Source organism: Bacillus rossius, assembly GCF_032445375.1.
Source record: "Bacillus rossius redtenbacheri isolate Brsri chromosome 9 unlocalized genomic scaffold, Brsri_v3 Brsri_v3_scf9_1, whole genome shotgun sequence".
In the NCBI taxonomy this organism is placed as follows: domain Eukaryota; kingdom Metazoa; phylum Arthropoda; class Insecta; order Phasmatodea; family Bacillidae; genus Bacillus; species Bacillus rossius.
In genome coordinates, this window is record NW_026962012.1 from 16,785,129 (window position 1) to 16,798,764 (window position 13,636).

Below are 13,636 nucleotides of genomic sequence, written 5' to 3' on the forward strand. Positions count from 1 at the left end.
ACTAACGACAACAGATGGTCAAATTCCCAGCTCCCGTGAACGAGGCTACAGTCCCTGGTCAAATGAATGAAATGGTCAAATGTAACCATACGCATATCAATACTGGGAGAGTAAATTTATATTAGAGAAAAATGTGTTAAATATTTTTGGAAGATATCTTCCAAATCGATTTTAAATAAATTATTTTGCAGGTACATTTTCTCAAAGGTCTTAGTTGTTTTCAGTGAAATAATTCCAAACCAAATGCCATACATAACTTTGTCAAAGTAGGGCCTACATGTAAACCTTGAATTACTGCACAGTTAAAAACATTAAATTACATAAGAGTAAAAACTTTTTTTTTGTTTTTAAAATTAATTAAAATTTCTAGAAATAAAAAAAAATGTTTTTCTACTATAGTAGAGTTCCGAAATCACGTAAAACAGTAAGTTTTTTACTTGTTATATGATTATAGTTAAAATGACTTTTTGCAAAATATGTTATTTCACGAAAATTTATTCAGTTCTTTAGTGCTTGATTGTGCACATGCGTCGAATCTTAGCTACAAAACAGATATTAACTGGGAACTCATTCAGAAGTTTTTTTAACTTCTCAACAATTTCGTGTTATGTTCATGAACAATTATTAAATACGTACACTATAGTTTTTTTATGTAATTTATAGAGTTATTATGTGGGGAATTTAAGAGTATGCCAATTTTATAAACACTAGTAGAATTTGTATGAACTGATAAAGTTTAAATATCTAAATAAATGATTTAAAAATTATATGTATTTTTCTTTTGAATCTATATTGCACTTTAAATATGCAGTCACTCTGTCTATTATAAATCGTTACGTATTTTAATTTTTTTTTAACTAAATGAGGTGTCAGTGACATTTGATTTTTTTTATAAATCACCAGAAATTTCAACGCAAAGAATATATTCGTTTATTTACGATCTTCCAAGAAATTAATAATGGGATGAATATAATTTATTTTAAGAAACATGAACGTTGTAAAAGACGGCACATAAAAAAATTATACTGTCTAGTACATTAGCAAAAGCGTTGGCATAACCGTTCACAACAAAAGATAAAAGGAACTGCATCAAACTGTGTTGGTCAGTGCCAGCGGTCAGTGTTTGAGGCCTTGGAGGTTATTATAAGTTACTCGGAAAGGAGTTCTCAATTGTAAAATGACGATTATCGGAAGATCTCAATGTGTTCGGTATTGCAAGTTGGGAAGCCTTCTTTTCACAAACGAGAGAGCCAAACGCCCGATCGTGCATCTTCGGTTTTTTTTTGTTCATTGTAAATAAATATGGCCCCTTGTAATTTTACGCAACTTCTAATTTTCAGGTAAGGAATTATGCTATTTCTGATTGATTTCTAGAATACCTTCTGAATCGTTTTGTATCTAACATGTTTATAAAAATTACGAAGGCTCTATACTAATGGTCAATTAGGTTAGGTTAGCTACATTATAAATACTTTAAAACATTGTGGACGGTTGATTTGGTTAGGATAGCTACATTAAAGATACTGTGAAATCATCTAAACGGTTTCCTAGCGCTAGATAGCTACATATTAAAAAGTAATTTGCTAAGCAACCATAAAATGTTTTTACAGAATCCACAATGTTTTAAAGTATTTATAATATAGCTAACCTATCATATGCTTCTTTTGACTAAAAAAAAAAACAGATACCGTTTTATCTTAATTTACTGAATAATTCTTTCAATTACTTCTTGCTAATTTTAAGAATGACATCTTATAAGTTAAACCCGAGCATTTACAGAATAAATGCCCGCGAATTTTTTCCCTCCAATTAAATACACCTGTTGTGGTACGGAAATAAAAGCGAGCATGAACTTCGGGGAACTTCGGATGTGGCTCTCTCGTCTGTGAAATGAAGGCTTCCCTTGTAAGTTACGTGTGGCTTCTCGATTCTGGGTGACAGCTGATCGGTAGAGCCCAGCTGCTATTGGGCTCTCGCAACCTGACTTCACGATCAGCAACTCGCTTTCAAGCATGGCGGCTTGTGAGCGTAGTGGTGGCAGTTACATATAAGCTGGATATTCTCTCATTCACTGTTTACTCACTAGTCACATTATTCTTAAAGTAATTTTAAATGCATTTTAAAATTTCTATTTAGCGACTAGGTCTATAAGGTACAGTATTTTTTAGTTCGTGTGGAGGGTCATCAGAGATGTTTGGAGGGTCACCAGAGTGAGTGTTTTGGTCGACCAGAGGGAGGCCCATCTACCTGTCACGCGGAGTGGTCGTGATGACGGTGTCAGGGGAGCCGTGAGTGGTCAATAGAAGAAAAATGTGGCAGAGTAAGTTATTTCATGACATTGTAACCTCAATGAAAGAAGTTTTATGAGTTCATATCTCACCTTAAACAGTTCATTTGGTTTTTAAGTGTGTTTCGTTTTTGTTCAAACAATTAAAGACTTTAATTTTTTTACGGTACCGAGAATATTATATTTTAATCTTGTCTTGCTTCGTTTTATCTGCGTACTCAGATATTTTTTATTGCGGATATTTGTGGATTTTATATTTTCATTAATATTTTCAACATTTACTTTTTTCCAATATTATTCCTTGTTTTAAACAATGCTCAAAAACTTCGTACTTATTCAAACAATTAAGTTAAGAGTGTTTATTTTGCTACGCGAGATTACCGGAGATTGTACTGATACAGTGAGGCTGTGGTCGAATGTAATAAAAACCAAGTAATTTTTTTCCTCCGTCTTATTTTTTAAGTTAAATGAGTGCGTAATCATTTTAAAGAATTAAAAAATTCAGTTTGTTGTTGAGTCGAACCCAAAACAATCTCACGCAGCAGTTTTAGCTTGCGATGCAGTCAACCAACTTTTTAAATGTTTTTACAGTATCTTACCGTTTTTCAAACGTAGAGTTTAAATAAGTAGCTCAGATTGAGTGATAAATAGAGACCGGAAAAATTCGTGGTTTCAGTGACCTTTATGATAGACTCCAATATCCTTTACACACTCGGGCAAATGCTAACTGTTCATTTGCTGCTGACTTGTGAGTCGTCTCGACTGGGTGGCCTGTGATTCGACACTTCTATGAGTGAGGGTCTCTAATTGGCCCTCATTACTCCAGATTAACAGTGAACCAGTGGTAGAAGCAGCGCTAAGGTATAATTTTTTGAATTTTAGCATAGCACGTAATGAACCCACGGAATTTTCAGGTCTCTAGTGATAAATGATGAAGATGTAACGGCTGTTTAGTGTTGCCATGTTGCTTGTCTGTAAGTCACCGGAGGGGGAGGCAGGAGAGTAGGGGTGGGGAGTCGATAGACCCGAACATTGCCGAACATTGCCGAGAGAGCGGACCCTCGTGCAGGTACAGTACATTTCAAACGCTTGTCGGTATAACTGATAGGCTGTGTTCCGACATACTGGCCAGTCACGGAGAACACCATGGTGTTGGTCCCAAACCAGACTGCAGAGGAACATTCACCCAATACTTCTGCAGAGAGACTACGTTCGTTAATAAAATGTTATCTTCAAACATGCATTTTCTCCATGTGCAATTTATATAATATTACATAACATAGGTACAAATATTTACTCTCATAAACTTCAGCATAATAATATATTTCAGTAGGTCGAGTATTTCTGTGAACTTATTTATTTGTAGTCAGAGTTTTCATTAGTTAAAAAACATACAAGTAATACATAGAAAATCCCTTTTTTGTATAATAAATTAAATGGTATCTTTTTTTAAAATTAGATCTTCAGCAAACCAAACAGAATATTTCGTAGCAAAATTTCATTTTAGGTTAAAACCTGTCCACTAAGAATTAAATTTATGAAATTAATTTAAAAAAACATACCAATTATGTTTTCCTTATGCCTTCATCTGTCGGGTTTTTAACCGCAACAGAATAAAATGTACTCACGTTAATATAGGCCTATTTTAATTTATTTCGGGCGCAAATCAACTTGGCTCGATGTGGCTTGCAGGACGCACTGGGACTGTAGACTGTAGACTGTATACTGGAAACTGTAGAATGTAGACCAAGCGCGGCTCCAGAAGGGGGGGGGGGCGACAGCCCATTCCGAGACCAATTTTATTGATTAGTGTATATTTATGTTTACTTAAATATTTATTTTCATATGTTAAACTTTTATCTCATCAGAAGTTGCATGGAGCTACTAAGGTTCTGAATTTGAAACCTGTAATTTGTAAATAATATTCCAAGGCCAATATCTGACCACTTTCATTTTTTTGCAACTACGACCTTTCTTTGTGCGATAGCCCCTCCCGAAAAGTCATCCTGAAGCTGCCATTGCTGTAGACAGTAGACTGCTTACTGTAGACTGTAGACAGTAGACTGGAGACTGTATAATGAAAACTGTAGACTAGACTGTATACTGGGAACTGTATACTGTAGACTGTGGACAGTAGACTGGGAACTGTATACTGTAGACTGTGAACAGTAGACTGGAGACTGTATAATGGAAACTGTAGACTAGACTGTATACTGGGAACTGTATACTGTAGACTGTGGACAGTAGACTGGGAACTGTATACTGTAGACTGTGGACAGTAGACTGGAGACTGCAGGCCGGGCGTGTGGCGGTTGTGCGCTTGTTGCCCGGCCGCTGCGACAGCGGCGCGCCACGCGGCCGTTTAGGGAGGTAATGCGACGCTGAAAGGCCGCCCTTCCTTTGATGGCGCACAATGGCGGCCTGCCCTCCGGACTTTCTGACTGCCTAATGTAAATAGAGGGCCGCGCACAACATGGCGGCCTGCCGGCGACATTCCTGGGCCCAGCCTGCGGCGTGGACCGTCGCCTCGCCTCGGCGCAGCAGCCCGTGTAGTTGCACGGGAACAACACCAACAACAACAACAACAACACAGGGCCGTGCTGCTCTGCCGTCCGTTCTGCTGCGTCACGGCCCGAGGAACGATCTGTTGTTGTTAACAAAACCAACATCTTTATACTATAGATAGAGACCTGTAAAATTCGCGGATTCATTTCGCGAAAGGATAGAGTCCAAATACTTTTGTCATTATATTGCTTCAGTGATTGGACCACAGTTTATCTGAAGGACTCTGGGCCAATGAAAAATCTTTAACAGAAGAATTAGCGAATCACGATCATTCCAGTCAACAGGTGTTACGAGTCGGTAACCAATCTGCAGATGTAATTTGCTTGAGTGCATAGAGGATCATGGAGTCTATCCTTTAGGGATTTGAAATCGCGAATTTTACAGGTATCTAACTATAGATATAGGATGTTTCTCTCCTATTTGCTGTAAGACAGATTTAAGATATTGTAATACATTTTTAAAAAAAGTGTTTCTTCGGAAACGAGTAATAGCTGCATCCAAGGTGTGAAACTGCACCATTACATTATTTCAAAGCAATGGAAAATTATTGTTGGGATTTAACAATACTTTTTTTTTCTCTCCACAAATAAAAAAAAAGTTGTTACTTATAGTTATAGCGTGTGTTGGGTAGCGTTCTCAAACTCAACGACTATCGTTTGGTTGAATTATATGGATACACGCAGTTCCTCGCTGACGGTACAAATATTTGTGGCAGCAGCTCATGGATGAACTCATCAGAAACTCAACCCAGCTGTCAGTTCTGGCCAACAACATGCCAGACCCTCATTTTGTATCTTACTTCTTTCAACAAACAGCTGTGGAGGAGCGGGAATTCTTAAAAGCACAAATATTTATTTACCATGATTATATTTTGTTTGATTAATTGGTTTCGTAATTACTGTGTTCGAAATTACAGAACATTTGTGGGCTTTTTAACTAAGAATGTATCTAAAAAGGGGGTTGTCTGTAAAGTTGGTTTACGGACAATAATTTTACGTGATAATGTCATAAGAAAACATTGATGAAAAAATTGCATATTTTTTAATTTTCAAATAATATTTACAGTTTTTGCAAATTTAATTTGAATAATTTGTTTAAATATAATCACCAACAATTAGTTTAAAAAGCCCGCCTTAACCTGCTTGATATTATAGAAGATTTTCTCGCACGGTGGTTGGCCGGTTCTTGCACGCTCGGCTCAGGCGGAACGTGACAGTGAGTCATGCTTTTTCGTGCATGCAGCCGGTGTTCATCGATTTATAAGTAGGGACACCTGTATTTCGCGAATACATTTCGTGTCAAGGTATGTCACAAAACACTGTAGCTTTTTCTTAGAGTAATGGCGAATCGTGTGCATGCAGCAGTACGGTATCCACATTCCCATTGGCCCCGTCAAGTGCGGGCAAACACCTCTCGCCGACCACAGCCAATAACTACAAGAAAAAAACTACGGTGTTTTTCGATGTACCTAGACACGAAATGTATTTGCGAAACACAGATATTTTTACAGGTTTTTTTATCATTAGAAATTCGCAAATTATGAAATACAGCAAATTGATAAATTTTTCCCCACCCCAACTTAATTTTTCTTGTTTGTTTGATGGTTGGATAACTCGGTCCATGCTTACTGTAACCCTAACTGTCATTTATGAAATAGGCCTAAAAACAACCACTTTACATTATATTTAAAAGATAAAATCAGAAGTTATGAAAATCGTTTATTGAGAAAAAAATTTCACATCATGAAAATTACAGCTGGTTTTTATTTATTTTTTTGGGTATAAATTACTTTTATTGAGATGGAAAAACCAAAAGCTCCATTCAATAGAAAGTCATCCTATCCCTTTCTACATGGTAACTCGCAACAAACGGACTCCAAACATACATTACTCCTACCAGTGTGATGTCTCGACAGCCATATATGTCACCTCCCTAGATTTTTCTCGTCTGTTATTGTGTTATTGCAGTTATTGAATCCCAAATTTAATTTTATAGTATATGTACAGGCCATGCGCATTAAAGAATTTGAGCTGCAATTATTATTTATTTTATATGAAGTATACACATTTGTTCAAACGATTAGCACGCCACCTATAGTGAAATTGTTGTACTAACTCAGAAACCTTCGCAGGCATGTGGATAACAAATCACTAAAGATTCGTCACAAATTTTATGAATTTTTATGAATTCGTACGGGACCATCAAACAAATTTTTTTAATTACATTGTGAAGAGGTATATGCACACTTTGATAGAAGTAACTATATTTGCAGCTAAATTATCCATTGTTTTTGTCTATGAAATGTTATATCCTCATATAAGTTATTTTGTTCGCTATGCATAATAATTTCGGCAAGCAGTATTAAATCTATGCCGTAAATATGTGATGTTTCAAACTGAAAATGAAACTTGTTGTTAAATTAGTGTTTATATAAAAATTAATAATTTCCCAATTACAGTACTATTTCAAATGGTTAATTCAATTTGCTAAGTTACCGAAACTACACGAATTATTAACATCCACGGTAATTGTCTACAAGTTTAATAACATTTCTGAGGCGGTCAGACTAGCATGATTTTAAAAGACAAAAGTTGACCGTCACTCGGAACGACAAAACAAGAAAACGTTCTGGAAGCTTTTACTTTTTGGTCTGGACTAGCTCTGAATATGAAGCTTTGATTTTAATGTTCAATGTTGCAGCAGTACAATACTCGAGAAGAAATATATAATTGACGACTGATATCAAGTTAAATCAGAATATAGAAATAGGTACATCAAAGACAGTAACGTCGATAGTATTATTTTGAGATTTAAAATTGTGTACTGCGCAGTTAAGTCGTCGACAGTTGGAATCAAGATACGATTATAGTTTGAATCTATTCCTGACTGCTGAGACCAACAACGGAAAGGGGAAGAAATACGGATCAGGAGTCGTCAGCTGATCACTTCGAGAGCCAATACGACTTTCCTGGAGGAAGGGCGTTACCAGCATCGCTGATTCCAGAGCACAACCTGTTACGGCTCGTCTTCGCTGGTGATATATTGCTGAACGATATTCATCAACATTGGTTGAGTTTTGTAACATTGAGATCAGCAACAGATAAACAGTTGCAAAGTTGTTAATTTTACATATCGAAACCATTCTGAGATTTATATGTTTTAACCGCAAAGTTAAATCCCATTGGTAGAGACCTGCAAAATTCGCGGTTTCGATGGCCTTCAGGATAGACTGCACATACCACTGTACACTCGGGAAAATAACACAAGTACATTGGCTGCCAACTTGTAAGTCGTCTCAGCTGGTTTTTTTGTGATTCGATCCTTCTTTGGTTGAGGGTTTATAACTGGTTGAGATTCGTCTAGATGAACAGTAAGCCAATAGCAAAATTATCTAAGAGGTATATTAATTAATCCGCGAATTTTGCAGGTCTCTACTCATTTGTAATTACTGTGATTTAATGTAAAATATAGTGTAGGTATGTCAAACTGACGATATTAGAAGTAGAGCAAAGGGGACACTGGTGCTGTTGCCAGTGCGCAGTGGTGGTGGCTTCTGCTGCATTGAAACCTGCATCTCGGATGACATCACGGCGCCACCTCACATTGTACTTTTCCTTTAGGTCGCCATCTTGGACCGTGACGTCACGGCAACCATCTAGGAAGACCTTTGACTTTGACCTTGACCTATGGCTAGGGGCAGGCATTTTTCGCGAAAAGATCTGAAAGCTTATTAGACTGCAACAAGGTATACCCGCACCTGTGAATTATTCCTTGTGATTGGCGTCCGTCTGCGAGAGAAGTTGTTTTGCCTTATTTGACCGAGGCATTCAGGACTGAATTACTGTGATTGGTGTTGTTACAATCGATATGTATCTGGGATAAACTCGCGCAATCACGAACCACAGACGATGCTACAGTGTTTTAACTTTCAGCTAGTCTCGAAATCTTTTCGCGAAATCTGCACACCCTTACCTCTGGTCTTTGACTTTAGCGTTGACCTTGAAATTGACCCTTTTCCTTTGACCCTGAAATTGAACTTTACTTTGACCTTGAACCTTGACATTGACCTTGACCTTCGACCCGAGTCGCCATTCGGGATTCTGCCATCATGTGATCGAGCGCCTAATCCCCGAATGTTGAAATTTTTCGTTATAGTCGCCATATTTTATTTAGTAATATGTCCGCCATCTTGGTTCTGATGTCAACCACTATTTAGATTCTGATGACATGTCCGCAATTTCGTTGTCGTCTGCTGGAGGCCACCATCTTGGATGATGTCATGGACACCATTTGGTTATTTTCTGTTCTGCGGGAGGCAAACATCTTGTATTTCGTCGATGAACCGCGAGTATGAAAGAACAAAAGAATTTGCTTGGAAGTTTCAATTTGAAAAGTCGTCGCTGGTAAAGTTAGCGCGAGGGAACTGTGCAATAACGAAGAAAGGCAGTTGAGTAGAGCAGCGAAATACTACGATGAATTCTGGTGGCTTCAAGTCGTCGTTTGGTCATCCACAAGTAAAATTTGTGAAATTTCTCTGGCAGAAATATTTTTATGTCATCTTGGAGCAATTCGATACATTCCTTCGCTGCTCTCCATTTCGAATGGGGAAGTCACCGGTGATGAATAAACAAGTTTTCCCATGCTGTGCCTAGTCTGTTTGGGCATGGTTCACAGAGCTGTTGGCGGTATCTTTTTTTAAACTGGCATGTTGTCCTCATTAAATTGCGTAATGCAATTTTTATTATTTCACCGATGCAACGAAAATTGCAAGTTTTGCCATTTGAGTTATTTGGCGAGGATAAGAGGGTGATGGTAATCAGATAAGACCAGCTAAAGATAAATATATTTCTACGAGCATTTATAACTAATAAATGACTTGGGAAGTAGGAATTAGCGACTGCTGGTTAGTAAATTAAATTTAATAACTTGATGTTGCTTGCGGTGCCATGTGTCAACCATTTGCTATACGGTGTGGTTGGTCGAATTTTCCCTGAAATTGATGCTGGTTAAATCCTTTGGCGAGTCATTTCTGCACGAGAAATATCAACAAGGTTAGTGCGGCGAGTGAACGAGACACAGCAATACAATTTACACCTGTTAGAATTTACTGGTTTAAATGAGTTTACTCATAATTAACTGTTACTTGACAAGTTGTAAACAAGATGAGGGTTTGTGTCATAGATATTCGGATTATAAAGTAGGAGAAGTAAATGAGTTCTGTGACTTGAATATAACTAATACATTTTTTGCATACTTAAGAATTTATTGAGCTGGTGTTGATGAGATTGTGTAGTCACAGAAATGTTATAAAAGTATAGAATATGTGTTGGTAATACAGTTCAATGTATTAAGAGTCATTTTAAAACATTGTTAATGAATTAGTACATTTTGGTTAGGTCGAGTACTTACAGCGGCCTTTTGATAGTACTCTACGAACTTATGCACTTTAAAAGTAATTATAGAAGGAGCACAAAAATATAAATATATCGTTAATTTTTATGATATTTTAGTAGTTAGTTTTTAAATAGATATTTTTTATTTATTACTTTTTGCTTACATTATTTATATGGAATAGTGGTCTGATTGTAGTGTCCCGATCGTTGTGTGAAACAAACCGAGGAGTATACCAAGTGTTATTCTGAGATATACTTACTGTGATACCAAGGGGGATAAATGGTATTGCCTGATAAGCATAAATCCAATGTTTTGGTAAATTTTATGCAGGTTTCTATAGTTGTTAAGGGAGATAAAGTAACATGATGAGATCTGCCAACAAACTGAAAGAGGTTAAGTTGGAGATAATAAATGCTTGAGTAAGTCAAAAGGGGAAGAAGCTGCTTAAGTGTTTAACTGATTAATAGGAGCACTGGTGCAGCGGAATAGCATTTTTAATCGGGAAATGTTTTGTGTTTGGGTCGAAGCTGTGCATGTTTGGGATACATGCAATTCATAGTAATCGAATAAGTGAAGAATCTCTTCCTTTGAAATGATGTACAGGCAGTCACTCTTTTATGTGACCTGCAGGATGCTCACTCAAAATTTCAAGAGGAGAGCATCGCTATACACCAAGGAGAATGAAGTTCATCTTCTTGTATGATAGTGATTCTAAGCTTTCTAAAGGCATACTATTTGAATGAGTAATTATTATTTTGTTGGAATTACATATTATAAAATAATTGTTGGTGATGATTTAGTAACAGAAATTCACAAATTAAATGTAACACTGAATAAAATTGCATGTCTCATTGCATTGCTCCTTGGCTCCTGGGCATCTGGGCTTCTGGGCTCCCTGGCTCCCTGGGCTCCTTGGCCCCTTGGCTCCTGGGCTCCTGGGCTCCTGGGCTCTCGGGCTCCTGGGCTCCTTGGCTCCTGGGCTCCTGGGCTCCTGGGCTCCTGGGCATCTGGGCTTCTGGGCTCCCTGGCTCCCTGGGCTCCTTGGCTCCTGGGCTCCTGGGCTCCTGGGCTCCTGGGCTCCTGGGCTCCTGGGCTCTCGGGCTCCTGGGCTCCTTGGCTCCTGGAATCTGGGCTCCTTGGCTCCTGGGCTCCTGGGCTCCTGGGCTCCTGGGCTCTCGGGCTCCTGGGCTCCTTGGCTCCTGGAATCTGGGCTCCTGGGCTCCTGGGAATCTGGGCTCCTGGGCTCCTTGGCTCCTGGGCTCCTGGGCTCCTGGGCTCTCGGGCTCCTGGGCTCCTTGGCTCCTGGAATCTGGGCTCCTGGGCTCCTGGGAATCTGGGCTCCTGGGCTCCTTGGCTCCTGGGCTCCTGGGCTCCTGGGCTCTCGGGCTCCTGGGCTCCTTGGCTCCTGGAATCTGGGCTCCTGGGCTCCTGGGAATCTGGGCTCCTGGGCCCCTTGGCTCCTGGGCTCCTGGGCTCCTGGGCTCTCGGGCTCCTGGGCTCCTTGGCTCCTGGAATCTGGGCTCCTGGGCTCCTGGGAATCTGGGCTCCTGGGCTCCTTGGCTCCTGGGCTCCTGGGCTCCTGGGCTCCTGGGCATCTGGGCTTCTGGGCTCCCTGGCTCCCTGGGCTCCTTGGCTCCTGGGCTCCCTGGCTCCCTGGGCTCCTGGGCTCCTGGGCTCTCGGGCTCCTGGGCTCCTTGGCTCCTGGAATCTGGGCTCCTGGGCTCCTGGGAATCTGGGCTCCTTGGCTCCTGGGCCTCTGGGCTCCTTGGCTCTCTGGCTCCTGGGCTCCTTGGCTCCTGGGCTTCTGGGCTCTTTGTAGCCTGGGCTCCTGGGATCCTTGTATCCTGGGCTGCTGGGACTCTAGGCATCTGGGCTCCCATGCTCCTGGGCTCCTGGGCTCCTAGCTCCTGGTCTCCTGGTCTCCTGGTCTCCTGATCTCCCTGGCTTCTGGGCTCCTGGGCTTCTGTTCTCTCTGGCTCCTGGTCTCCTAGTCTCCTGAGGTCTCTGGCTTCTGGGCTCCTTGTATCCTAGGATCCCTGGCTCCTGGGCTCCTGGGCTCCCTGGCTTCTGGGCTCCTGGGCATCTGGGCTTCTGGGCTCCTTGGCTTCTGGGCTCCGTGGCTCCTGGGCTCCTGGACTCCTAGCTCCTGGTCTCCTGGTCTCCTGGTCTCCTGAGCTCCCTGGCTTATGGTCTCCTGGGCTCCTGGTCTCCTGAGCTCCCTGGCTTATGGTCTCCTGGGCTCCTGGTCTCCTGAGCTCCCTGGCTTATGGTCTCCTGGTCTCCTGGTCTCCTGAGCTCCCTGGCTTATGGTCTCCTGGGCTCCTGGTCTCCTGAGCTCCCTGGCTTATGGTCTCCTGGTCTCCTGAGCTCCCTGGCTTATGGTCTCCTGGGCTCCTGGTCTCCTGAGCTCCCTGGCTTATGGTCTCCTGGGCTCCTGGTCTCCTGAGCTCCCTGGCTTATGGTCTCCTGGTCTCCTGGTCTCCTGAGCTCCCTGGCTTATGGTCTCCTGGGCTCCTGGTCTCCTGAGCTCCCTGGCTTATGGTCTCCTGGGCTCCTGGTCTCCTGAGCTCCCTGGCTTATGGTCTCCTGGGCTCCTGGTCTCCTGAGCTCCCTGGCTTATGGTCTCCTGGGCTCCTGGTCTCCTGAGCTCCCTGGCTTATGGTCTCCTGAGCTCCCTGGCTTATGGTCTCCTGGTCTCCTGGTCTCCTGAGCTCCCTGGCTTATGGTCTCCTGGGCTCCTGGTCTCCTGAGCTCCCTGGCTTATGGTCTCCTGGGCTCCTGGTCTCCTGGTCTCCTGAGCTCCCTGGCTTATGGTCTCCTGGGCTCCTGGTCTCCTGAGCTCCCTGGCTTATGGTCTCCTGGGCTCCTGGTCTCCTGAGCTCCCTGGCTTATGGTCTCCTGGGCTCCTGGTCTCCTGAGCTCCCTGGCTTATGGTCTACTGGGCTCCTGGTCTCCTGAGCTCCCTGGCTTATGGTCTACTGGGCTCCTGGTCTCCTGAGCTCCCTGGCTTATGGTCTCCTGGGCTCCTGGTCTCCTGAGCTCCCTGGCTTATGGCCTACTGGGCTCCTGGTCTCCTTAGCTCCCTGGCTTATGGTCTACTGGGCTCCTGGTCTCCTGAGCTCCCTGGCTTATGGTCTACTGGGCTCCTGGTCTCCTGAGCTCCCTGGCTTATGGTCTACTGGGCTCCTGGTCTCCTGAGCTCCCTGGCTTATGGTCTACTGGGCTCCTGGTCTCCTGAGCTCCCTGGCTTATGGTCTACTGGGCTCCTGGTCTCCTGAGCTCCCTGGCTTATGGTCTCCTGGGCTCCTGGTCTCCTGAGCTCCCTGGCTTATGGTCTACTGGGCTCCTGGTCTCCTGAGCTCCCTGGCTTATGGTCTCCTGGGCTCCTGG

The 13,636-nt window shown here is 42.0% G+C and overlaps 1 protein-coding gene across 1 annotated transcript; it reads right to left on the reverse strand.

The window, feature by feature from the left end:
• Window positions 1-11,094: 11,094 nt before the first annotated feature.
• On the reverse strand, window positions 11,095-12,126 carry LOC134542731 (basic proline-rich protein-like). The gene has a single exon (XM_063387225.1). The coding sequence runs from the start codon at window positions 12,124-12,126 to the stop codon at window positions 11,095-11,097; it is 1,032 nt and encodes a 343-aa protein (XP_063243295.1).
• Between the last annotated feature and the right edge of the window lie 1,510 nt (window positions 12,127-13,636).

What these genes read in the sequence shown, in the direction of transcription:
- LOC134542731 (XM_063387225.1), bottom strand. Translation starts at nt 12,126, where the DNA reads ATGGGAGCCCAGATGCCTAGAGTCCCAGCAGCCCAGGATACAAGGATC.